General features: G+C 38.4%; 1 protein-coding gene across 30 annotated transcripts in view; it reads right to left on the reverse strand.

The window, feature by feature from the left end:
* Cnot2 (CCR4-NOT transcription complex, subunit 2) overlaps positions 1-27,206 on the reverse strand; it is a 96,741-nt gene that overhangs the window by 56,730 nt on the left and 12,805 nt on the right. For 17 of the 30 annotated variants that reach the window (NM_001359563.1, NM_001359251.1, NM_001359249.1 and 14 more), the window contains exon 2: positions 7,144-7,286. The exons of 2 other annotated variants lie outside the window; for them this stretch is intronic. Coding sequence is in view for 11 of the 28 variants with exons in the window: in NM_028082.2 (NP_082358.2) it covers positions 7,144-7,191 (48 nt within the window). In the remaining 17 variants the exon portion in view is untranslated. The remainder of the gene's footprint in view (positions 1-7,143; positions 7,287-27,206) is intronic. 11 more of the 30 variants (NM_001359247.1, NM_001359250.1, NM_001037847.2 and 8 more) reach the window with 1 other exon arrangement.

Genomic DNA, 27,206 nt, shown 5'->3' on the forward strand with positions numbered 1-27,206 from the left:
GAGAAGGGTAAAGTGAAAGAAATGGGGGAGAATAAAGAGAAAAGGAAAAAGAATAGACAAGAAAGGTAGAAAATAGAGGAAAAAGAAAGAAGCCAAAGTATCAAATTATGGATATGGAAAAGCAAAAACCCAAAATTCTCCCCCTCAAGCAATAAATAATGAAAGTATGTAACAGAGATGCAAGGGCAAGGTAGTTACTTAACCGTGAGCTTGTAGTCAACCCCAGACAACAAGCATGTGTGTGTGTGCGTCAGCCCAGCAGGCACTGAGCTCTTAACAACACCTGGCCACACTCCACTACTTATTTAGGGTTTCAACCTCGTGTCAGTAGCATTCTCAGATCGGAATACATGAGCAAAACAGTAAAAATTAACATTTCCAAAATTAATGGACTGCTGAACATGGAAGGGAAATAGAAAAATAGAGAACCCCAAAACATTTTGAACTTATAAACCAGTAACTGGCATCATACTAACTATACGTACGTCCTAGCAACAAAGGGACTGCAGGAAAACTGGAAGGAAGGTAACGAGGGAAGCCTGATGCTTACCCGAGGCCAACAGGGCTAGATAGTGATAAGCTGTCTCACAAACAACAGAGACAACTTATGATCAATAACTGTCCAGGTGGGCAGGAAGCAGGGGAAACCAATGAAATACCCTTGCAACAATTCTCTGCCACATCAATATATGTCTCTATAAAACACCACACCAGCATCCTCAAAATGGTGACCACCTAAAGCCCCCCTTAAGGTAAGCAACAAACAGAGAAAGACTACTTCCCAACAACCGCTCTCAGTGAGTTATCAGAAGAACCGGGCAATTCACAATGCTAGTCACAAAATGAAACCATCATTTCCAAATGACACTTCTATGAAAACACAAAACTACTGATAAATTTTAAGAATAAAAGTTTTGCAACCGTGATGGATATAAAACCTAATTTTAAAAAATCGGCTATTCTGATTAATAGTAACATCTATACAATAGACTCTTTTGCTATACCATTTACAACCAGAAATCAAAGTATTTAAGTGTAAATATGAGTGAATTTAAAGTTTTGTTTAAAAAGTAAGAATTTGAGAAAAATAAAGAATTCCCAGATAGGAAGAAAATTGTGAAAGGATCACTCTCTCCAACCCAGAGTCAGACCAATTCCACTCATTAACTTGGATTTTTTTTTAAGTTGGAGGAGTCTTTTAAAATATTCAAAATGTGTCACAGAGTGAATTATCAAAGTTAAGACTGAGACCAAGGTTAATAGCATAAATACCAAACATAAATATGACAACTTGAAAACAGAACATCATTTACAGGCATGGACAAAGTTATCAGAGTAACCACAAACAACATCACTTCTGACAGACAGAAGGCAGGTTGTGGTTAGTTACAGCGGAGCTGACTGGGGGGAGAAGATACTGAATTCCTAACTCATACAGTCAATTTCAGACAGATTTAAAGTTAAACTTGAAAGGGAGAATTTAAAATCTTTAGAAGACTATGTGAAACTATGTCTATTCTCAATATAGGGTAATGTGTCTCAAACACTAGCTTAATGGATTGTGACAGTTAATGTCCAACAAATCCTAATTGTGTGGATGAACTCAAAACTGGTATACTCTCAAACGTACTCCTAGAAGATCTCTTAGAAACTGACTATTCAAGAATTTGGAGTATTGATTTATCAGATAACTTCCCTAGCTTCATAAAGTCTCTTTTATTATTTTCATTCAATGTTTGAAAAATGCACAGCTTGTCTTCTGAGACGCTGCTGGCTCTGTTCTCTCTGCACGTTTCTGAGAGCCTCTCTTCCCAAGCTGTTGTGCACATTCTGCACTACTCTGATGCCAGTCTTTAAAGGTGAGGGGCACTTAGAGTCTTCTCGTGGCAGGTAACAAGCTAGGCTGCACCATTTACTCTAACCTTCCCTGGATCTCTTACAGCTATGTGACAGATCTGAGGGGGGAAATCTATTCTGATGTCAATCTACTCACACTACCCAGTGATCATCTGCTAAACACTGTGTCCGTTCTACAACTGATCAGCACTGAGCTGCTTTTACGTCAACTTTTTTTTAACTACAAAAAAAAATGGATAAATGAGGGGTTTTGATTGTTTTCCTCTGCATTCATCCTGGGGCTTCTAAAGATGCTATCACACCAATTTTATTATAAACATTTTAATGGGATTTGGTGTGGCTATTTAGCAAAGCATAGGGTCTAAATTCCCAAAAGGAAGCCACAGTCACAAAACGAATACAAGGTATGCCACCTGATACTTTTAATCTTAAGAAACGAAATGGTATCTGATACTATTTAAACTACCACTGTAAGATGTTTGCCCAAACAGACATACTTAGCAGAATATTTTGGTCCCTATTTAACACCCACACCTACACACATACACACACCAAGGGTGGGCCACAACATGCATTTTATTACAAGTAAACATGTTTTCTAGAAAACAAATGTTGTGCGGCAGTTGAGATGGCTCAGTGGGTAGAGACACTTGCCACACAGCCTGAGTGCAATAACCTGGAGCAGGTTAAAAGGAAAGAATCAACTCTGGCAAGCTGTCCCCTGACCTCCACCACACATGCATTATGGTATGTGTGTGCACGCATGCAACAAGCATGCAGGATTAAACAAATATAATAAAAACAATTTAAGAAAACAACCTTGCAGTCATTTTATGATTTCAGAAGGAAAACTGCATTTGCATGAACACAAAGGAAGGCTAGCATAATGTAGCAGCGGGCCAACCTTGAGGAACTTGGGAAGTCACTGAACCTGATGTTAGTAAGCCAGGGAAACATGGGAAAGTGGGTCAGGTGGAGAAAAACCTACCAAGCTTTACTTTACAATCTAGGTTATAAATTCCAAGTGGCTTCTGATAGGGAAACAGTGGCTGTGGCAGAAACAGCAAGCAGCCTTACACTGCTGGCGTTTCTTATTGTTCTGCACCCCTCCATTAGCAGCTCTAACACATGCAAAGAAGCCAAGCATAAAGTCATCATTTTGAGTTTTATCCCACTGCTTTGTGTCTCTGACCAAGGACAATACTTAGGTCCCATTGTTAACAAGATGTTCAAGAGCTAAGAGAATATTATGAAATAGTTCTCTAGATTAAGTCTTGTGTGTGTGTGTGATTCAATTTTTCATCTGCTTACTCTTACTTACCTTCATTCTACACCAAACAGCAACAAGGACTAAAGCCTACTAAAGCCTCTATTATCCCAGAGAATAATAATACTCTACCACGGATCGACTGCTAAGTACTCGCTTAAAAAAAATCCCTACAAATTTTTCTAAGTGGTTTCTGATATTCACTACTTATCAATATCTGACATAGTCAAAGATGCACAAATGTTTGTGTTTCTAAACACATTACAAGTACCCAAAGGAGGTCCCAAGCTAACTAGTACAACTATGACTCTGAAACATCAACTACCCTAAGATGCTGTGGCCTGCATACAGACTTTTCATACTGACTTATAAAAGTGAAGCTGGGTGCTTCCACAGCTTACACTTCCATTTCCCTGCAGTATAAAATGCTAGTCTGTGTACAGTAATGCTTAGAACTTACCAGGTAGAAACACTCCTTCCCGACTCCTTACATGGTTACTAAGTAGATTAACTTGTACTTTAGACTACCAAGTGTTACGTGTTTACCTTGACAAAGTGTCTGAAGGTTAACTGGGCTAAAAGCTTATTTTTCCTACTCAAAACAGTGGAATGTAAGGGATAACTTATCAAAACACTCCTAGAAAGAAAGATGTGCCTGTAATATCAAAACCTACACACATAGTAAAAATTACACATAAGAACGAGTGAAATGCCAAACTCAAATTAATGATTACTTCTGAAAAATAAAACAAGAAATGAGATATGGCAATATCTCCATAAATATAACAAGCTGAAAATACATATTTGTTAAAAAAAAAAAAAAAAACAACCAAAGATTACAAAGCAAAAGCACTGAAGAAAAAGGTTAGGATGGTCAACGTTCATATGGGACTTAGTGTTTTCCTTCAACATTTTTTATGAGGAAAAAAATTAATTTATTGCTAAAAGCTACAAGCTAAATGAAAGGAAGTTTGCATTCGGTATAAAAACCTTGGGAATCTCACCAGTAGACTGCCAGCACATTTCCCTGTTTCTTCCTCTCAGGTTTTCACTGGAATTTTATTCAAACAATATTCACTGAACATCTCCCCATAGAGCAGGTACCACATTAGACACTGGTGGTGCCAGAATAAGCGAACGTGGCTGCAGTCTTCCACAAGCTGACTGTGTCCACACAGATGCACTGTCCTGCAGTTGTCAGTAAAGGAGCCACTAGCAGTATACACTAAACATTTAAAATGTGGCTTGCATGGTCAGCAAAATAAAAATTTAATATTATTTAACATAACTGAGTTTAAGCAGCCATTGGTAGCTCCTATCTATGGAACGAACAGTGTACGGGAAATAAAAGAAAACAGATGGCTGCTCTGTGCTAAGGCCAACACTAACTGCAAGCAGAGGACTTGAAGCAACAGAAAAATAGTCCTGAGTCCATTAAGGAAGCTTCTGAAAAAATAGAAATCAAATTACTGAGGCATGAGATCCAAATTATTAAAAGCTTGGGGTACAAGGCACATGGAGCGTTAAAGCAGCTTTTAATTACTAAATAGTCAAACCCAGCAAAGGCAGTTAGAGAAGAGGTATTGAGGGCATAAAAACGCAACCAAGAAGTCAAGCAGGTGCCATGTTTAGAGCTTGAGTATTAGAGAAAGCCATTGATGAATTACAGTGATAATTAAGATGATTTAAATTTATGTATGTGCATAGCTGTGGCAAAATTAATGTAAATTATAGGAAGAATATAGAAAAAAATCTAAAACTGACATAATGTCTACTTTCTTATAAAAAGCTTGACGACCCTTTCATAAAGGACTGCCTTCCGAAACTAATTTATTTATGCAAACAAACTTCATCTGCTATATTCAAATGCCTAACTAGGCTTACTGACAGACAAAACATACGAAGTTAATACTACTACAAAAATAAGTATTTCAACTCCTGTGTAACTGAAAGTCTATAAGGTCTATATGGAAATGAAATTTGGAGAAATATTTTTTGTTAATCTCAAATATTAGTCAGTTATCAAGATGCTTAAAGAAACAAAACCAAAAGGTCTCAAATAAATGAAGTTATATAGACACAAAGAAGTCTACTTTAACAATGAAAAGAACGAAATTCTTATAAAATAAAAACTTATAAACTCCAAATTACTTTCACTTTAGAATATACAAGCTCCTAAGAGCTACTAAAACATACAGTTTTTTACTTTGGTGATTCAACATTATGTGACTGTCCCATACACTCTCAATACATTCATGTTAATGCTAGATATGAAACCAGTCTTCCATGCATATGTCCTTTTCAGAGGAGTTTTCAAAATGAAATAATTTTACGATCCAGACCTATTTCCAAAGATGTTTCAATATACACTGGACACCACTATGTAACAGTAAAAGGCAAGTGGAAAATTATTTCATCCAGCAAAAGTCTAGTCAAGAAAGTATCTTCATGCAAGCTCAAAAACTTTTATTATTTGCATATTGAGACTAGAATAAAGCACTTTTCTAGTAGTATAAGCAGAAATAAGAAACTCTTTTGGCAAAATATAACTGCTTTATTCCTTTCATAAGTATAAATTCTAGAAGTGTATATGAATATTGTTCCATGACACAAATTAGCTAATGTGTAAATCAAACAAAAGCTCTATACTCACAGTCTGCAAGTATGTTTGTGAGCACTAAAATGCCACACAACCCATAATTACAATATTCTTGTAGTGATTGAGCAAAACCTAACAAAGATGTAAAACCCCAAAAAGTGTAACCAATCAAAGTCTTACAAGTACAAGCTGCTGGAAGTGGTTCTGAGGTAGGAAGAGCTATATAGCAAGCACAATTAGTCATTAGCAGAGGCTAGTCCAGTCTATGAGTACAAATCAGAGAAGTGTTATAGGGAGAACTGATCCAGCATAATCGCAGCTTACTCTGGCTTATTAAAATAATAAAGATCTGGCCAGAAACTTCATCAATCAAGTTAGACAAAAGCTCTAGGAAGGTTAGATACAGAAGCATCTTCTATTGGGGATGGTACTACAAGACAGAACCCAAGTCTTATAACCAAAGGCTCTTGGCTGACACAGCATAAACTCACTTTCAGTTCTCTCCACTGCTCAAGCCTCAGTGCATGGAAAGAAAGGGTTAATTGCACTCCACCAAATGAGCCTGTGAGTAGCTGGTGTGTCACAGTAGCTGTCTTAGTCTCAAAGGACAACCGCCTGAGGTGAGAGGGAGCAACGGGGTGGAACCACGGCTGCCCAGGAAGTCTAACGGCTTATTCCTGTATGAACTTACTCAGTATTTAATATTACTTCATTGGATTCACTATCCAATGATATGAAGTAAGTTTCCATTTAGAACTTAACTTCAAACACTACCTGTTCTGTTTTTTAAAAAAAAAATCACTTTAATAACACTACCTTTAAAGTTTACCTTCTTTTGAAAGCTCAGGAAGAAATAGGAATGTTACAGTTCCATTACCTTTTGAGCATTCCTACATAATTAAGATTGGATAGTGTTAAGAAGTGTTAAGTAAGGAGCGAAACAAGAATCTGATGTTGTAAGGACAGCATATTAGTGACAAAACAGGATCTGGGTCACATATTCCTAGATTCCATTTATATTTCTTCTATAGCCTACTCAATGCTATGTACATTTCTCTATCACTCTATTATAGAAACTATAACCCAAAATTTACATTTCCTTCTTTCAGGAATGTGTGTAAAATACTTTATGAACTACTGCCTTTGAATCCAGCCAAAAATCATATATTATATATCAGATAATCCAAAATTTTGGCATATGTCAGAAAATTGTTCTGGTGTTAAAAATATACATTATAAACATGTCATTTTGTAAAACATTCACAATTATTTCAAGCTGTCAATTCCATTATGTAATATTTAAACTTATACCACAAATTTTCAGGAGATTGTATTTACTGTTAGTTACAATTTTATATTACTTTAAAACAGCTCAATACACTTATGACAAATGGAGAAAAGGGAGGGAAAAAAATCTTACCTGGTAGTTTCTTTTCTCAGATAATGTATGTCCATCAGTCCTCACCATAGAGTCGTGTCCTTTCCTCACAGTACTGGAGGCAATCAAATAGAACTGTCACTCAAGGGTCGTGTCACAGGAAGGACCGCCCACCAGTTCTCCCTCTAGAGTGGAATTATCCAAAAGCCATCAAAATTACTAACATGTAAATATACATAACATTAACAAAAATATTCAACATAGCACACAAAATACAATGAGAACAAACCTAAAAAGCAGCTAACTGTCTTAGACTCTGTCCCATTCTCCCCCTAGGTATTGAGAGCAGGCAACTAGCACTGGGCTCTGAGGTAGAGATTATCAGATATGAAAACTGTTCGTTCACACCTGCTTCCACTACTTTGTCACAATACCAGACATTACACACAACAGGAAGAAACATAGATGAACAAAAACAAAAAAAAAACAAGAAAACAACAACAACAACCACCCACCCCCTGACCCCAAGCTTTTTTGTGTGTCTTAAATATTCTCTGGTTATTCTCCAAATGACCAGTTAATTCAAATTCAATCATTAACTAGATGGCCCACCCCACTGCCTATACTCAGATGCTAGGAATGTAAGCTATATATGTATTGATTCATGTCGCTCACAAAGATTATTTCCACGCTAAAGGATGTAAATATATGGTATTTTTAAAACAATTATTAGATTAAAAACCCAATTCAGTGTTCTATCAGCCTAACTGCAACACCAATTTCATGCACATTACAATAGGATTCACTTTTTGACACTGGGGGGAAAGGATTTTTAATGATGTTTACTTCTTAACCTGGGTAAATACCTACAAAATAAATATGCACTGTACATGTCAGGTTAAAAAATGAAACTGAGATAAGAATTATCATGCTGTTTCAAAAATAAAAATTAAAATTCAAAAAGTTCAAAGATTTAAAGATAGTTCTACAAAGAATGTATAAGACACATTTCAGTACAAATAGCCTTAATAGTATAAAACATTTACCTTGAATAGTAGTATATATAGCTACTAAATAATGTTGCTATCCGTTATAATTCTACATTCAAATTTTTAAAAAACATATTTACTATCATATGAAATGTACATGAGGATGAGATGCTAAAAGCATCTACTTTATAATGCATCGGTTAGGTAAAGGCTATGGAGAGGGCTTAGTAGATAAGGAGCCTACTGTGCAAGACTTAGGACCTGTTTCCATCCCTAGACCCCATGTAGGAAGGAGCCTTGGGTGGAAGAGGGGCAGACAAGCAGATCCCTGCCGCTCACTGACCTGGCAAGCAGCATAGCCAATCAATAACCTGCAGGTTCAATGACAGCAACTCTAACTGCGGAAACTCCATGTGGCTCCTAAAGACACTTTCCACACCCACACACTAAATACATACATTAACCCCATATACAAACTCTCTAAATTTTTATGTATTTTTAAAATTATGTATAAGCACGTATGTACGTGAACAGGTTTGTGATCATGGGAACAGAACACCAGGTCCCCTAGGGCTGGAGTTACAGGTGATGTGAGCCATGTGAGAGGGGCACCAGTAACGAAACCCAAGTCCTCTGCAAAAGCAGTTACTGGTAATCAATAAGGCCAGCAATTTAAAAACAACAACAGAAATCTCACACAAGTGTTACTAAAAAGGACAAATACGAAGGATTACAAATATATATACATTGACACAATCCACTAAGAGAATAATTTTTAAATGAAAAACTAACATGTGGAGAGCTTTTGGGCCCCTTGGTAGGAATCTGACATTGGGCCAGGACAGGAAGTAAGCTCAGGCAGGAATCTGATTTGGGGCTAGAACAAAGAAGTAGGCTTCAGGCAGACTGGAAAAAAGTCAACCTGCCTCAGCCTCAGAACTGGCTGGGGTCAGGCTACAGTGTTGTCTAATTGTCGTCTCTTTTTATCCTCATTCCTGCCCTGGAGAACCTGTTGGCTGGCTGAGATGGCTTGGTCACTAACATTACTGACAAAGTATTTAAAAAGACTCCATATAATAACCATTAGTGTGTGTGTGTGTGTGTGTGTGTGTGTGTGTGTGTGTGTATAGTCATCATTTAAATTATTTGTGTTTATTATTTAATTTATGCTGTGCTTAACAGTGAACAAAGCCTTGTAAATGCTGGGCAACCACTCTACCATAGACCTACATTCTTGAGTCAGAAATTAGGGTATTCTAAAGACAAAATTATGAAGTGAACTGGATGCCCCATAACAATAGTGTAACACATATTTGGCTTGGCTATCACAATTTTTTTTCATTATATAGCTCCTAACCAGTACTCTTGTTTGTAATGTTAGTGTACAATAGTATTAAATAACGAAGACCAAAGTGTGGACACTTTGCCCCTTCTTAGAATTGGGAACAAAACACCCATGGAAGGAGTTACAGAGACAAAGTTTGGAGCTGTGACGAAAGGATGGACCATCTAGAAACTGCCATATCCGGGGATCCATCCCATAGTCAGCTTCCAAACGCTGACACCATTGCACACACTAGCAAGATTTTGCTGAAAGGACCCAGATATAGCTCTCTCTTGTGAGACTATGCCGGAGCCTAGCAAACACTGAAGTGGATGCTCACAGTCAGTTATTGGATGGATCACAGGGCCCCCAATGGAGGAGCTAGAGAAAGTACCCAAGGAGCTAAAGGGATCTGCAATCCTATAGGTGGAACAACATTATGAACTAACCAGTACCCCGGAGCTCTTGACTCTAGCTGCATATGTATCAAAAGATGGCCTAGTCGGCCATCACTGCAAAGAGATGCCCATTGGACTTGCAAACTTTATATGTCCCAGTACAGGGGAATGCCAGGGCCAAAAAGTGGGAGTGGGTGGGTAGGGGAGTGGGGGGGGGAGGGTATGGGGGACTTTTGGGATAGCATTGGAAATGTAAATGAGGAAAATACCTAATAAAAATATAAAAAAAAAAAGTTTTAAGATAAGATCTATCTTACTTTAATGCTAACTGAATCCAGTGGACAATAATCTAAAAGTTGAGTCACTAGTTATAGAATAAGAATGCTTTTCTCCTTAAAAATATTTTAAGCCGGGGGGCAGTGGTGGTCCACGCCTTTAATCCCAGCACTTGAGAAGCAGAGGCAGGCAGATTTCTGAGTTCGAGGCCAGCCTGGTCTACAGAGTGAGTTCCAGGACAGCCAGGGCTACACAAAGAAACCCTGTCTCGAAAAAGCAAAAAAAAAAAAAAAAAACAAAACAAAAAAAAAAAAAACAAAACAAAACAAAAAAAAAAAAAACAACAAAAAGATTTTGTTTAGGTAAAATCCCATATAGTAGTACACTTTCATACTGTGCAAATTTTAATCAAAAGATGTGTTTAAAATCTAAAATTAAGCAAGGTAACTTAAATAGCACATCTTACTTATACAAAAAAGGACAATTATGATAAAAATGTATATGCTAAGTAATACTTTAATAAATTCTTAGCAAGTATGAAAAAGGAACATTTGTCACCACTATCTTCATCCTGTGTTATACTGATTAATGTACTGTGGTGATAGCTGACATGGGGAAAGAACTAATCCGCAATGCACATTACACATATGTACCTAAGACTGTCTGTGAAAGGGGACAACCAGGAGCAGGATGCCACTGCTCCTAAAGCAGGTGTGCAGGCTGTTTGCCCACAAAGCCCTATAAATAGTTTAAAGTCATAAAAGTATGTGTTTGCCAAACTACAGGGAAATTTTCTATTAAGCAGAGATTATCTTCCACGAAAAAAAAAAACAAAACCAAAAAGACTGGCTCTATTCATCTACTTTAAACCAAACAAAATATATGAAACGGCCACTTTGACATGTAAGCACCAGTTACTTCCGGACATGAAGAGAACAGAATCAATGAAGTGACCTCTGTCAGTGCTCCCAGATCATTGTAGGAGGGCAGAGCGGACGCCAAGCAGAGTTCAAGGTTCTTAAGAGGCTACACAAGTTCCAAGTTAGACAGGGGAGACAGGCAACTAGAACCTGCAGGGTAAATATAGACCAAGGCTTCAGCAATAAAGAACCCAAGGATCCGAACAGAGAATATCTTTAATGGGAATTTAATAGATTTAAGTGGTGATTTGTATCTACAGATGAAAAAGCCTCAGTCTAGAGAAAAGTCTTCTGAAAACGTCAACAGTGGAAGCAATCCTCAAGGCCTCTGAGGTTTCAAGTTCAGAAGGTAAAGAAGGAGAGTTTCAACCATCAAATCAAGTAAGCTTTAGAAAAACACTCTGGAGACACCTAACTCAAAGAAGACTGGCCCGATTCTAAGTAACATATCTGCATCCTCAAGCAGTACAACAGTGCATGACCAAACTGACAGACTAGCATAATAGAACCAACAGCAAGTATACAGCACTTACCAAAACCTCTAACTCATAAGAAGCTGAAATAGAACACGTGAAAATAAATATAGCAATTAGACAAATGGTGGAATTACTACGCAAGGATGTTAAAGCAGGTATCACTAAATATAATCTAGGTTTTCAAATAAACATGTCGATGCAAGGTCTGTCTGATACTATGACAAAACCTCCTGATATAAAGTGGAGCAGCCCAGGGCCAGAGTAAGACAGACACCTGGAAGACGGCCCCCACTGACTTCTAGCAGCATTTTAAGAACAGAAAGAAAAGAATTACCATCAGAGAGCTCTAAAATTCAACTAAGACACCTTTTAAAAACGAAAGTAGTCAATTTAGAAGACAGTTTTAGTAATGAAAGGCTAGACATTGGCTTCTTATAGCTCCATCATTTTATCTCCTAGGGATTTATCAGATTGAACTTTGTGTTCACATCAAAACCAGTACGTGAATGCTCATATTAATAAGGGTAGTATTCTTAGTAAATGCTAAAATGATTATTTCAATGATGAAATGCTATTCAACAATAAAAAGGAACTACTAATTTAGGCAACATGGACAAATCTTCAATGCATCGTTCTATGAGAATGAATTCAGACTGAAACTCCTTGAGAAGCCACAGGCCACACTAACCTGGCAAACAGGTAGAATCTCCTCCAATCTCATCTCTAGCTCTATAGAAAACCACCTCTGCATCCTCCCTAGTAGAGTCCTACACCTCCAACCCCCATCCCAAGCCCACCTCCTGTGGCTCACAAACCTCCAAACTTCCTTCGTCCTACTATGGCTATATCCCAGCCCGGAACTCCAATAGTTACTGCCTGGGAACCTGCAGGCTCTAAGCAGACAGGCTAACTGCAGATATCAGCATTAATGCTCTCAATTCTCCAATAAAATGGCACAGACAAACCAAAACAGATAGAAAACAAGATTCACTGCTCACTCCATTCTCCACATCCAATCCCCATTCTAATCCCAGCTCTATAGCAGACCTTCTGCTGTGGCCTCTGTTTATTCTCTGTGCTCATTCCCAAGGGACTAAGCAGATCATGATGGAACACCCTGCTTTCCTCCCTCCTGTGACCCCCCTCAACCTTCCTCTCCACCTCCTAGTTGTTTCCCATTCCTAAGTGTCAGCTACCTACACCTAGAAACACATTTGACCTGGAACCCCCTAGTGGCCACACCTAGCAGGATCCCATAAAAATATCTGGAAACATACGGTCTACACATTTTCCCAAGAACCAGAGAGTGTGAGAAACAGAAACCAAAGAACAAAGCACCCAACTAACAAAGTCCAGATATCAGCACTTAGAACTACAGCTTAGATGCCATTCTAAAAGCACAATCAGTGACAGCCAGGACGGGAGGTCTCCACCAGAGCCCAGCAACCCTACCACAGCAGGCCCCGAGTACTGAAACACAGCTGCAGTGCAAGACGAGTACCTTAGAAGAGCCTCTGTGAATATGACAGAGGTCCTGACAGAGAAAAAGAATAAGTCCCTTTAAAAAAATACCCATGAAAGCACAAACAGCAGAAGGAAATAACTAAATCAGCTTAAGAACTGAGAAGACACAAAATATCCAGGATATATGGGACATGACGAAAAGACCAAATCAAAAACAGTAGGAATACAGGAAGAAGAAACCCAGATCAAAAACAGAGAAAATACTTTCAGAAAAATCATAGAAGAAAATTCCCCTAACCTAAAGGAGCTACATATCGAAGTATAAACATATGGAACATAAAAGTATATTGGACCAGAAAAGAAATTCCTGGGGAAAACAAAAGAACAACAACAACAAAAAACCTAAACAAAGAAATAGTAAAAGCTGCAAGAAAAAAGACCAAGTAAAATATAAAAAGGCAGACCTATTAAAATTAACATCTGACATCTCAATGGAGACTCTAAAATCCAGTAGGGCCTGGACAGATGGTCTACAGACTCTAATAGACCACCGATGCCAGTCCAGAACACTCTACCCAGCAAAACTTTTAATTACAATAGATGAAGAAAATAAGACATTCCGTGATAAAACCAAATTTGAGCACTATCTACATATCTGGCCTTACAAAGGTGCTACAAGAAAATTTACTACTGAAAGTTTAACCACACCCAAGAAAGAACAGAATAAATAACCCCAGACAAAAGAGGGAAGCTCACACTTTATGAACACACCAGCACCACCAAAGCACTGATCAGATATCTCTCAGCACTGATGCTCTCAATTCTCCAATAATACGGCGCAGACAAACCAAAACAGATAAAAAATGTGATTCATCCCTCTGCTGCATTAAGAAACACACCTTAACATCAAAAATAGACATCACCTGGTTGCTATGTTAAGAACCTGACAAAAAGCAATTTAAAGGAGAAAGGGCTATTTGGCTCACAATTCTAGGTTATAGTTCATCTCTGCAAGGAAGTCACCTCTAAGGCTTGAGAGAGCTGGTCACATTATATCCAAAAGTCAACAGCAGAGATCCCTGTCCAGGGGAAGGGTTCATCTCAATTAACATAATTAAAACATAAGCGTGCTCAGAGGAGGCTGGAGAAATAGCTCCGTGGTTAAGAGCTTCGGCAGCTCTCAGAGGACTCCAGTCCGATTCCCACTACCCACATGGTACTTCACAAACTCAGAGGTCCACCTCCAAGGTGAGTCTACATTTCATCAAGTTGACAGTTGAAATGAACCATATACAGTTACATGGGGTATTCATCAAGAACTCTTTCTCAAAAAGTTAAGTTTCCTTGTTGTCACGACTAATTTATAGCCTATACAGATAAATATTTTCAAAATCCAAATTGATGACTAAGTAGTACATACAAAAACATCATCAGACAAAAGAAAAGCTGAATTTTAGTTGCAGCATATCAAGTCTAGCAAAACTGCAACACTGAAAATGTTTTCTAAATATCTAGTAATTCAGATTTCAAAGGCCAATTATTAATATGTAAAATGAAAGGTTGCTTTTACTGACAAAGAAAAGCCAGAATTAACCAACAATGTTCCCTTTAAATCAAATTATTGTCTGGTTATCATAATTTAATGTTTCATAACTTTAGTGTTTGTATCTCTGCAGTGGTAGCTTTCCTGATATCCTTTTAATCTAACTATATAGTTCTATCACAAATATTTTAAGAAATTTTGGTCAACTAATATTCAGATTTATGTATTTAACAGGCTCAGCATTTCAAAATACTCAAACTGTACTCAAATAAAATGAAACACAACAAAGATGTCCTACCAAACTTAAATGAGAAAATGCCAACCCTTTCTGAACCTCGTTGCTTGCAAATTAATGCACTGGAATGTGCGGCAAGGGAGAAGCCCCTCTGTAGCGTCCCTACTACTTAAAGCTGCTTTAAGTTTAAACAACCTGCACACCCTGGGTGTGCCTCTCTTCCTCACGGTAGATGAGGACAGAAACCATGTGCTCTGGTTCCAGCAACACTAAAGAAAGACAGCTGTGTAGTTATTCTTAAAACTGGGTAACCAGCTTGAAGAAAAGCAACGGTTTCCAAAGTTCTTCATTAAGAATAAGTAACTTGAGTATTAACCTACATATTTAACTGCACAGAAGACATTTGATGGTCACTTCATAGCAATACTTTTGGTCGGACAATGGACTGAAGCGGTGCTACAGAGCAGGGTCACAAGGAGTAGGAACAGAGAAACTAAGAGCAAGAGAACTAAGGAATGGCTGAAAGAATAGCTAAAGTGGAGTTTGTAAGACACAAAAGTCTGATAGAGTGGATGTGGTACCATGAATGGAAATGTCCCCCACAGGCTCATAAATCTCATCATTGGTTCCCACTTAGTGGCACTGTTTGTGGAAATATCAAAGGTGTGGCCTTGTTGGGGGAAATATGTCCCTGCAGCCAGGCTTTGTGAGTTTAAAGACTCATTTCATTTCCAGCTCACTCTCTGTGCTTATAATACAGGATGTGAGCTCTGAGCATCCTGCTCTAGCCCCCACACCTGCTGCTTTCTGCCATGCCTCCCTGACACAACTAATGGACTCATCCCTTGGCCATGGCGTTTTATCCCAGCAACAGTAAAATAACCATAGAAAGAACTGATGGCAGGATAGAATCCACATGATTTTTTTGAAATGTGGGTGGAATGTCTTAGAGACTAGACTTAGACACAGGGTATATTGCTACAAGAAAGTTAAGCAGGAGTAAATTTAAGTAAGTAGACATTATTGGAAATGTACTGCAAAACTCTGCTTACTACCTTTTCTGCTAAAATACAAAACAAAGCTATCAGCTGAAAGCACAGATATGAAAGGAGAGGTCAGAGGTTGAAGCAGGAGAAGACATGCAAACTGGTTTTGATAGTGAAGATAGAGGAGGCAATAAATAAGCAGAAATGTCAGGCAGTTGAGGCTGGATCCCTCAAACATGGGCAGCTCAGGGATCAAAGAACAGTGTAGACAGAGGTCTATTAAACCAAAATAAGTGTAGTGACAAGTGAGAGAACAAAGAGTGTAGGCAGAGATAATGACATGTGGAAGAAGAAAAGCGGGAAAAGAGAAGAAAGGAAGGAGGAGGAGGGAGAGAAGGGGAAGGGGAGGAAGAAGAGGAGGTCATCCTTGCTGCACTCTCCTCCACGGCAGTCTTTATTTAACTCAGGGTCTCTGCAGTTGTTGCTGTCCCAATGATCTCAGCTCAGTTTTTCAATGCCAAGCACCTTCCTAGCACTGACCTTTCTCCTTAGTTGTCCGTCTTCACAAAGGCCTGCCCCGACCATCCAATGTCTGAGTTGTGTGCAGTTGTTTTGTCTGCACAGCCTTAATATCTATCTAAGTCCTGTACAGAGGCTCTGTCTATTGTGCTTGCCGGTCTTGTTTCAATAACCAAAAACATCACACATTGCATAAATACTTTGCTGAATTAATGAACCACAAATTACACTGAATACTGACTGCAACTGCACCAAACAATATTTTCCTTAAAAGGAATGCAATACTAACATTTTATATGGCAAGAGTAAGAACAGCAATCAGAAAGTTACTTTTAAAAATTGGTTACTGAAAATAATTTTTAAAAAAATCTTAAAAAGTCTTTTTACTGCCCTTGATATTCTGACATAGGACCAGGCTTTCTGAGAAGACTAGATTTTCCTTTCAAGTTTTCCAATTTTAATTCACTTAAAAATGAATACCTTAAAGGTTTAAATACCAGACTCCACTTTTTTCCCTCCTTATCGTAACAGCTGCCAGGCCATACAGATCTTCCGGTTGGCTCCTCAATCTCGTTGACCTTGTGAATACTACTGTTGTTCCTTTCTTCTATTCCCCATATCATTTAAGAATAAATAACCAAAGCCGGGCGTGGTGGCACACGCCTTGAATCCCAGCACTTGGGGAGGCAGAGGCAGGTGGATTTCTGAGTTCGAGGCCAGCCTGGTCTACAAAGTGAGTTCCAAGACAGCCAGGGCAATACATGTCTCGAAAAAACAAAAAACAAAAAACAAAAAACAAAAAGGAGGAGGAGGAGGAGGAGGAGAAGGAGGAGGGGAGGAGGAGGAGGAGAAGGAGGAGGGGAGGAGGAGGAGGAGAAGGAGGAGGGGAGGAGGAGGAGGAGGAGAAGGAGGAGGGGAGGAGAAGGAGGAGGAGGAGAAGGAGGAGAAGGAGGAGAAGGAGGAGAAGGAGGAGGAGGAGAAGGAGGAGAAGGAGGAGAAGGAGGAGGAGGAGGAGGAGGAGGAGGAGAAGAAGAAGAAGGAAGGAAGAAGGAAGAAGGAAGAAGGAAGAAGGAAGAAGAAGAAGAAGAAGAAAAGAAGAAATAATAACCAATATAGTCCAAGAGTAATCCTACCTTCCTTGTCAGTAACTGACTTACTAAGGGGCAAAGGAGAACTTACACCTTTATTTTCCTAAGGCACTAACGGAAATGTGGTATTTACTTAACTGAAACACAGCTAAAAAGCCCACAGTGCTAACAGCTGTCTTCAACTGTCATTTTTTTTCACCACTGAAACTCAGATATATCCAATCAGTTCAGCTGCTTCAAATCTCAAACTATCACTTAACACCAGTATTAGCATAAACATTACAATGTTTCATTAGACTTTGTGATAAAACACCTCTGAATATACAATCACTATTTTTAAACCAATATTCTAATGTAATAGAACTTTCAGAAGCATATTTATCTTGCACATATGAAGAGTCTGCATGTTTTACACAAGACCCATTCAAGAAACAAAAGGTTTAAAATCTTTACAATAAGACAACTCGGGGATAACTCTCAGAACACAAACATCTTGTTTCAATGGCTCAGCTGTTAAGAGACTGCTCTGCCAGAGGTCCTGAGCTCAATCCCAGCAACCACATGGTGGCTCACAACCATCTGTAATGGGATCTGATGCCCTCTTCTAGTGTGTGTTCTGAAGACAGCTACAGTGTACTCATATAAATAAAAAATAAACTTTAAAAAAAATCTAAAAAATTAAATAATATATAACTAACTAGTGGCAGCCAGGTAAAATAGAATCAAGAGATTTCTGGCTCAAAATCCAGACTATATCATCTTTGAGCAAGAAAGAGAATACTTCCCTGTTTAGGAGGAACGCAGTCTCTAACTAGCCTAAAACTCAAGAGGCAGGCTAGGCTGGCTGACCAACTAGCAGCCCCAGAAAAGCACTTGTCTCCAGCATTGAGATTACAAGCCTGCATCACTGCACCTGGCTTTAGACAAAACAAAACAAACAAAACAAAACACTATGGGTTTTAGGGATCAAATTCAGGTCCTTAAGCACCTCTCCAACTGAGCCCAAGACATAGTCTTCTATGTAACTAACAAGAGCTTCAAGCTATCTAAAATAGTAGCTCTGAAACTAGAAACTAACACATACAACTTTACAATTGATTATTCAATATTCTTCTCAGTTATAATAGGCCACATAAACAGAAATCAGAAATAGAAAAGCCATACACTACCATGTACAAGATATTTAAAGAATACTATAAATTACCAAAAAAAAAAAAAAAAAAGTGTGTGTATCTGAGTTCATGCATGCGCGTTTGCTGAGGACTTTATCAAAGACTGTGGGCATAGCAAGTGTTCTACACCACTCAACTAAACTAACAGCCCCGTTCACATCAGGTATCGAGTTAGACCCTGGCAAGCGTGGAGGCTACTGGGGATGGGCCGTACCACATAAGCATCAGCTGGTAAAACCAAGGACTGACCTGCAGACTCCCAGTACCACAGAAGAGTGAAATTTGAATCATACCTCTAACCCAGGAGAAGTGACATTCTGAACTGCCCTTAAGGTCACTAGATATCTATCAAAACCTTAAGATTACTTACAGCCCTAGGCCTTCTGATAAAGGACAAATCCAAATCAAACTGTCAACCACGTGGACTGAATAAAGCTCCTGGGGAAAGCTGTTTGTACTGCGGTGTGCAGTGTGCAGGCTACAACTTGAACCCTTAGGTCAGTGTCCACTCTCAATCCTGCTAAGCGCATGTTCCCCATTGGTCTAGGCACCTATGTGTCATCTGCAATTCTTTCCATGGGGATTACAATGACTAGGAAGCTGGGTGTGGGGAGTGGGAGGTGGGGCAGAAATTCTGATCACACTAATGTATATTATTTTTTTATTTTTATTTTATTTTATTTTGGTTTTTCGAGACAGGGTTTCTCTGTATAGCCCTGGCTGTCCTGGAACTCACTTTGTAGACCAGGCTGGCCTCGAACTCAGAAATCGCCTGCCTCTGCCTCCCAAGTGAGTGCTGGGATTAAAGGCGTTGTATATTATTTTTTAATGATAAATTTTAAAGAACTGAATATGTAAAAAGGATGTCTTCTGATGAATGCACAGCTTTAGTTAACTAACTTCCAAAAGCAAAGTAATTCCTAAATCAATCTCTAAAAGACCAAACAAAGAAATACACCTAGGGTATACAGAGGATAAGTCATAATGAAAGACAGAATAAACAGATCAATAATTAAAAACATAACAAATGTGAAATGCAGGTAAACTCATACTTTGTGGAAATGTACAATTTTAAGTGCTTATATTTAAAAGACAGATCAAGCCAACCATCAAAGTTCACACCTCCTAAAACTAAGATGGCGTAATACATCCAAAGCAAGTATAGAGGGAATGATAAAGATGGGGGTCGGGGGCCACCACACTAAAACAAGTTAAACTAGCAAGAAAACAGCATCTAGAGCTTAGCTTTAAATAGACAAAAATAAATGCACCTTAGGTAGACTAACAAGTCAGAAATATCAATATTAGGAATGCAGAAAATACATGACTCCTGAGCCCCCAGGCACCAAAAGAAGGATAAGAAATACAAGAACTCTTACAAATAGACAATTTAAATGAGATGGCTTTGTCCTTTAGGTTCACTGGTAAGAGTCTGAACAGTCTTGCATCTGCTAATATTATTTAATTGACTAAGAAAACAACCACTACCCTCCTAGGCTCAAGGAGTCTCAAGGGTGTATAAGATATTTAAAGATACAATGTATCCACAAAGCAAATAAGGAGCTAATACCTCATTTTTATCATGTTTACACCAAACCAAAGACACTAAATGATGATGAAAAATTCAGATACAAATAAATACACCTATGGAGCAGATACACAAAAAAGATCAACAAAATGTCTGCACATAAAACTAAACAAAATGCCAAGGAGGTCTTCAGAGAAACGAGGCTCATTTAATATTTAAATTTCAATTAATGGAAAAAAGTCATTATTCAAAAAAAATTTTTTTAAACAAAGAAATAGTTCTCTCATGTGTCATTGTAATGAATATAGCAAAAGAAACTAGCCACATAATTACCGCAGACCATCTACTAACTCTCTTTTCACTCCCCTGTGTACAAAGTACTTCCCTACAGGAGGTTGGTCAGGTGCTGCTAAAGTATTCAAATGCTAAATCTGTACCCCAAGATCTGGTGGCTGCAAGACAAGCTTTTGTTGTGCAAACACCAGCTTTTGTTGTGCAAACCTTGCTCCCAAGTTTAAAACCAGTGGTAAAAAAAAAAAAAAAAGGCAACAGCTGACTACTGGGGAGAATAGAAGTAGGCGGGTTTTCAGCTACTCCGCTGGGGGTCCTGGGTAGGGACATGGGTGAGGGTGGAGAAGGAAAACGGAGTGAGTGAGAGAAGAAAGACTGGGAGGTCTCCATAAGTCTTGACTGGCCAACATCAAGTGCCAGAGTGAACTGCCTCCCCAGAACACCAGATTGCTCGAACAGAAATAACCTAGCAAGATTCAAACAGCGAGCATTTGGGGAGCAGAGTTGGGGAAGTAGCCAGACTAGTATTAGAGAATTAGATTATGGGTAATCCCCAGTAATTTTGCAGAGCCTAATAAATAAATCATAGTTTGATTCTCATTCATTTGAAGCTAGGCAGGGATAAGTGCAATTCTATTTTATACTTCCCCAAAAAGAGGTGAACAGACTTTCTTACTCCTGCCTCTCCACGGTCTTTGAATAGCCTTGACATACATGAAGAGGCATGTCTTTACATACACTCCACCTGCCTTCAACCCACCCACTCACACCACAGGAGCCAAATAGGCATAGGCCTGTATACTGGTTCAGATTCTAGAAAAGCAGAGAGCTTTGAAACTCCTCAAAAGAAATTAACTCAACTGGAAAGAAGTGTGGGGGAAATTCAAGCCTACAGTACACTCAAAAACACAGAGCATGGTGGCAACTTAAAGGACTAGAACTCAAGGTCAGTTGGTTTACTATAAAGAAAATTAGGGGGACAGATAGCTAGTAAGAGCCTTCTTGGGTTCAAACACCAAAGACTGGGCAGCGGTAAAAAGAAAAAGCCCATTACAGGGGCCAAACTTCAATCAGACAGACAATACACACCTCTTGAGAACCATCAAAGCCAACAGCGTAATTAGCACAACTAGTGAAGATAGATACCTGGGTGTGATACCAAGAAATTCTACAGACCTACAAGTGAAAGACACACAGATTTCACTGTTAAAAGAAATCACTGTCATCTTAGCCACGCCAATATCTCCAAGGCTTTATCCTCCAGAGTATGACATCAAATTCTTTCCAATGCAAAATATATACAATTTCATCGAAATAGCACAGCAAAGCCATTAAAGCAGTGAGAAGCCCAGAAAAGAGGAGCAGTGTGTGCAGAGATGCTGCCATATACTCAATACCTGGCCCTCCACAGACCACAAGTATAGAGAGTAATACACAAGGTAAAAAGCAGCCCAGTGTCACTCAACAGAGACTTCCAAGTAACCCTCATAAATATGGCCAGTAATTCAGGGGACCCATTAAATAAAGGCTTAGAAATAATGACAACACCCCATCAAATAATTATCTTTCAAAAAGATCTTAAGTCAGGCCTAGTGGTTGCTTTTTGGATAGAAGAGTCCTTAATTTTCCTATTTTGTCAAATCGTAATATAATTACAAACACTTTCCTCTTCCCTTTCATCCCTCCAACATTCCCACATCCCCCCTCCTTGCCCTTTCAACTTCATGGCTTCTTCTTTCATCAATTGCTACTATGTGCATACATGTGTACAAATATATACACATATATATTTCCTAAATACAACCTGCTCAGTCTATATAACACTACTCACATGTATGTTTTCACGGCTGACCATCTGGTATTGGGAGCCAATTAGTGCGCTCTTCCTGGAGAAAACTAACACTCTCACACACACACACACACACACACACACACACACTCTCTCTCTCTCTCTCTCTCTCTCTCTCTCTCTCTCTCTCTCTCTCTCGGCATTCCTTGGTGACTTGTAGTTCTGTGTCTGGCAGACTTTGCATGTCTATTGTTGCTGCCCTTCTCAGCTCATGTGGAGGCAGTCATGTTGGTGAGTATTGTAGCTTCAACCTTACCGGGAGACACAACCCCACTGGAGGAAAGCTCTTACAGTCAATCTTTCTGTCCCATCTTCTAAAATGTTCCCTGAGCCTTAGGTCAGGGAGTGCTTTGAGGTAGCCATTGGGACTGATTCCACAGCTTTCCACTTTGACGAGCTGTGCCTTTCTGTAGTGGTTTCTGTCTATTACAAAGAGAAGTTTCCTTGAGGACGACTCTGACTCCAGTTCTGAGGAGGCCCAGACATACTAAAGGCCTTTCTAGACTAGGCAGTGAGTTCATGGTCACTCTGAGCAACCGAATGAAACCTTGCTTCAATTTAAAAAAAAGTAAGAGAAGGCTGAAGATATAGCTTCATAAAGGGGTGTTTGCCCAACGTGTAAAGACTAAGATTCAATCCCCACGTTCAAATCCCAGTTCTACCAAACAAATAAGCAAACAAACACCTAATTCAACATTTAAAAAAAACAAAAACAAAGAAAAAAGGTAACAGAGTTGACAAGAGAAAGGTAAAGAAAGGGGCTCAAGCTAGCAAACTATGAAACTTGAGGAAATGGACAAATTACTAAAACATTATCAGGCTATCAAAATTGACAAAAGAAATAAGACAGTCAAAACTAGACCCATCACAAGTAAAGAGACCGCATTAACAACAGAAAATTTTCAAGAGGGAAGGCACGCGCCCAGAAGGCTTGAGTGATAGACTGGAAGAAAAAACTTAGTTTCACTTCAAACTATTCAAAACAAACGACTAGCCAGAAACCTTCTCACTAGCATCACTACCGTCAAGACGGCCACTGCCATGACATGGAAAGAAACTACAACTACGACGTAATATGAGCAATAAATGAGATGGGGTTATCCCAGAGACAGGACTTGCTCAACATACAATATTGTGCAATTTAATGTGCATTTTTAAATAAGGGACAAAACTCGCACATCATTAAAGGATATACAACTACAACCCTAACACTTGTAAAGCAAAGGCGGTGAAGGGACACCCTCGGTGGACACAAGATCCACTTTTTAAAATCGAAACCAGACCTAAAACCAAACCAACAACAAAAAATTTCCATCCAAAAGGGACATCCCCAAATCAGTAAAAAGTATTTACGAACGGAAGGCAGAGATAGGTTTGAGTGGGGGTGGGGGGTGAGGGGTAGTGCTTACCACTAAGCCTGAAGAGCCAAGTTTGAAAAGGTCCCTATGGCAGGAAAGTTGTGCTCTAATCTGCACATGAGCCTGAAGGCTTAGGTGTGCCCACATACACAAATAAACAAACAAATAAACAATGTGCTTCTTTAAAGTTATGGTTTAAAAAAAACATAGAAGCATAATGAACGGTGAAATAGTGAATGTTTTCCTTCTAAGAGCAGAGATGAGGCTGTCCACTCTTGCCACTACATGTGATCTTGTACTGAAGATCCTAGACAGAATCGTTAGGCAACAAAATGAAATAAGAAGTGCTGAGTCTGGAGAGGAGGTGAAAGCCTCTAGTTGCAGATGACATTATTAGATCTACAAAAAATCCTAAGGCGCTCACTAGAATAATGATTTTATAGCAGTTTCATAGCAGTGTGGATTTTCATAATCTTTAACTTATCAAAATGGCTTAAATGAGGACGTTCAATGGGGTACAAGGCATATAAACCAATATATAAAAAATCACATTTTCATGCAGCAATAACGAACCCCATAAAGAAAACAAGCAATTCCATTTCCCAAGCATCAGAGAGTAAAATACTTAAATTTCATACACAAAAATTATACTGTGAAAGCTGTACAAAATAATGGAAAGAAATTAAAAAACTATATCAACGAAAGTCACCCAAGTCTAAAGATGAGAAGTGGCAATACACCACAATGAGCTACAAGTTATACAGCAGCTGGCTCCTCGGCAAAAGCAGACAAGCGAATCCTAAGAGTCAGATGGAAATTCAAAAGATATATTGACCAAAACAATCTAGAAAAAGGACAAAGTTGGAGAATTTTCATTTTCAGTTTTCAAGCTTGTAGCATGGAAGCAAAAGATACTAGCATACGTAAGAGTACAGTAAAATAGAATTGATGGTTAATATAAACCTTCACGTTCATATTCAATTCATTTTGGAAAAAATGCCAAAATAATCCACTGGGAAGAAAAATTATCTTTGTGTGAATACATCTATGCTATAAACCTTGTACACTTTTTTTTTTTAAGATTTATTTATCTATTATATGTAAGTACACTGTAGCTGTCTTCAGACACTCCAGAAGAGGGAGTCAGATCTCCTTACGGATGGTTGTGAGCCACCATGTGGTTGCTGGGCTTTGAACTCTGGACCTTCAGAAGAGCAGTCGGGTGCTCTTACCCACTGAGCCATCTCACCAGCCCCCTTGTACACTTTTTACTACCCAATCCCTTTCTCATAACTTACGCATAACTGTTAGGTGTAGTAACACAAAGCCTAGATATTTTAACATACTTCTGACTTTTTTTAAAGTTTTTTTTTTTCCAAGTATTTACTGCTTCAAACAGAAACTCATTTGAAAAGCATTTCAGGGACTAGTTAAAACAGTACTAACAAAATGCAATCCAACGTTAAGTGAGTGAGTACAATATGGAATAATATTAATTAAAAAAAAGTTTGTTAAGCAAAAGGTCAGACATGAAAGAATATATCAGCTACAACTTCATCTGTTTGAAGCCTCTTAAAACAAAACTAATTCCCAGCAACTAGGAGCAAAGTACTGATTTCCTAGCTTATGAATGAGTACTGCCGACTCAGTCAGCTTAAGAGGTGACAGAAAGGTTCAGTATATGAGCCACAGCGATATTTACACAGGTATATATAAATGTGTAAGAACACATAAAAGATCATTTAAATAATGCCAGATATAATTTGTAAACTCCCTTAAGAAATTTAATATAAAACTAAAAACATCAGTCCCTAAGGATTATGAGTTAGAAGCCGTGAGCTTAAGAACCTGTACAAAGACATCTTACTATATCCTTACATAACACTAACTTCATCTTTAAAAAGCTTTAGAATGGTAATTTTGTCAGAAATCAGCACTAAATTGCTTTGTCTACTTGGTACTCGTAGTTTAAATTTTAATTTAATCACCTAGTTTCTTTACTAACCTGTAATTTCTCAGTATGGGATTTAAATCAGGTATGGACTCTAAAATGTTTTATACATACATACATAAACACACACACACATACATACACACATACAATTACTACAATTTTTAATCGCATTATATCTTGCTTCTTTGTTTGAACCCTTTCTATTGTGCAGTTTCTTTTCTTACTTCACAATGGTCTAAAAGTGCACACATTATACCAAAAGGCATGCTCCAAAATCTGACTTTTAATCTTTCCCAGGCAACATGTTCTACAGTGTTCTCTGGCAACAGCCCAGGGGCAGTTCCCAGCCAGTCATGGCCTCACAGTACTAAAGAGCTAATATGTGGCAGAGAACTAAACTAGGATGCGCAGTAGATTAAGTGTCTTAAATGCATTTCTGACTTAATGCTTTCAACTTAGACTTGCTGATACAGAACCCCATTAAAAACGGAGGAATATTTCTGCTAGTTCCAGTAGAATCCTTAGCTAACTGTGAAACTAAGAATTCAACTAACTTTGTAGACAACTAACTATAAAGAGGAGATGTAAGATTATTTTACTCATAGAGAAGCCAAGGTCTTTACAGAGGCTTACAGGTCTTTCACCTGCTAGTCCCCAGTTTTCCCAGTACTATCTAATCGGTCTCTTCCTCTCTTACTACACTTCAATAAGTCTTGTGATTCTTTTTTTTTTTAATCGTAAGACATCTAGACTACTCCTGTGGTACGGTTATCTGTTCTTCGTTGCTGTCCCTTCCTAAAAGGTCTTTCACTTGGATAAATACAAAACCACTCCTTCACCACAGGCTTCCCCATTCACCCTCTGAGAGGAAAACTGGCCTGTTAGCCATACATCCTCCATAGACCTTTGATTTCTTTTGCTTCATAACTTGACCACCAACCACCACAGTCTATGCTGTGCACCCTTATATTCTATTAGAACAGTATCTGACAAAGAAAAGGAGTTAAAATAATATTTATCAAATGAATTAATAAACTAGTAACACAGAGTTAAGTCACTTGGCCTTGACCTAACCCTACAAAGCAAGTCACTCATTCCAAATACAAGCAGGTATCAAACTGGCTTTAAAGCCCTCCAAAAACCCTAAGCTTAATAATAAAAACTGGATTCTGATTTTAGCATCTACTGTCTTCACTATATTTTGCATTAATAGTTGATACAGAAAACTACTCAAAAATGTTCTTTAAATTTCTATAAAGTTAAGTTTTCCCATTAAAACCACTTGAGCAATGTTGGAGAAGTGTTTCTGTATATTAACTTCAGTACATATTTGTGTGATATCACATATGGCTTAGCTCCCTCTCTCAGCAGGAAGCAGGGCTGGGTTACAGCCCAGTGTGGTTATGCTCTGTTGGTGAAGCTGAAGAGCACAAGGAGGAAAAAGACCGTATTTAAAATTCAAACAATTTAAAAAGGTGAATTTAAAATTTATGTTTTAAAATTTAGGATAACTTTATACAACCATATTCAGTAGGCAATTCATACATAGTTGGTATGATATGAATTGATAAAATTGATGTCAGGACGATATTAAAAACTTTGTCAAAAAACCTTTCATACAGTCAAAAAATTACTTTTGGGTCCTTCTGAGGTTTCAAACCCATCCATCAGTGCATAAGACCGCTTCAGGGTTGTGGTCTATGGCTCCACAGTAGAGAATACCTGCCTAGCATGT

The sequence above is a fragment of the Mus musculus genome, chromosome 10, assembly GCF_000001635.26.
Source record: "Mus musculus strain C57BL/6J chromosome 10, GRCm38.p6 C57BL/6J".
Taxonomy (NCBI): Eukaryota; Metazoa; Chordata; class Mammalia; order Rodentia; family Muridae; genus Mus; species Mus musculus.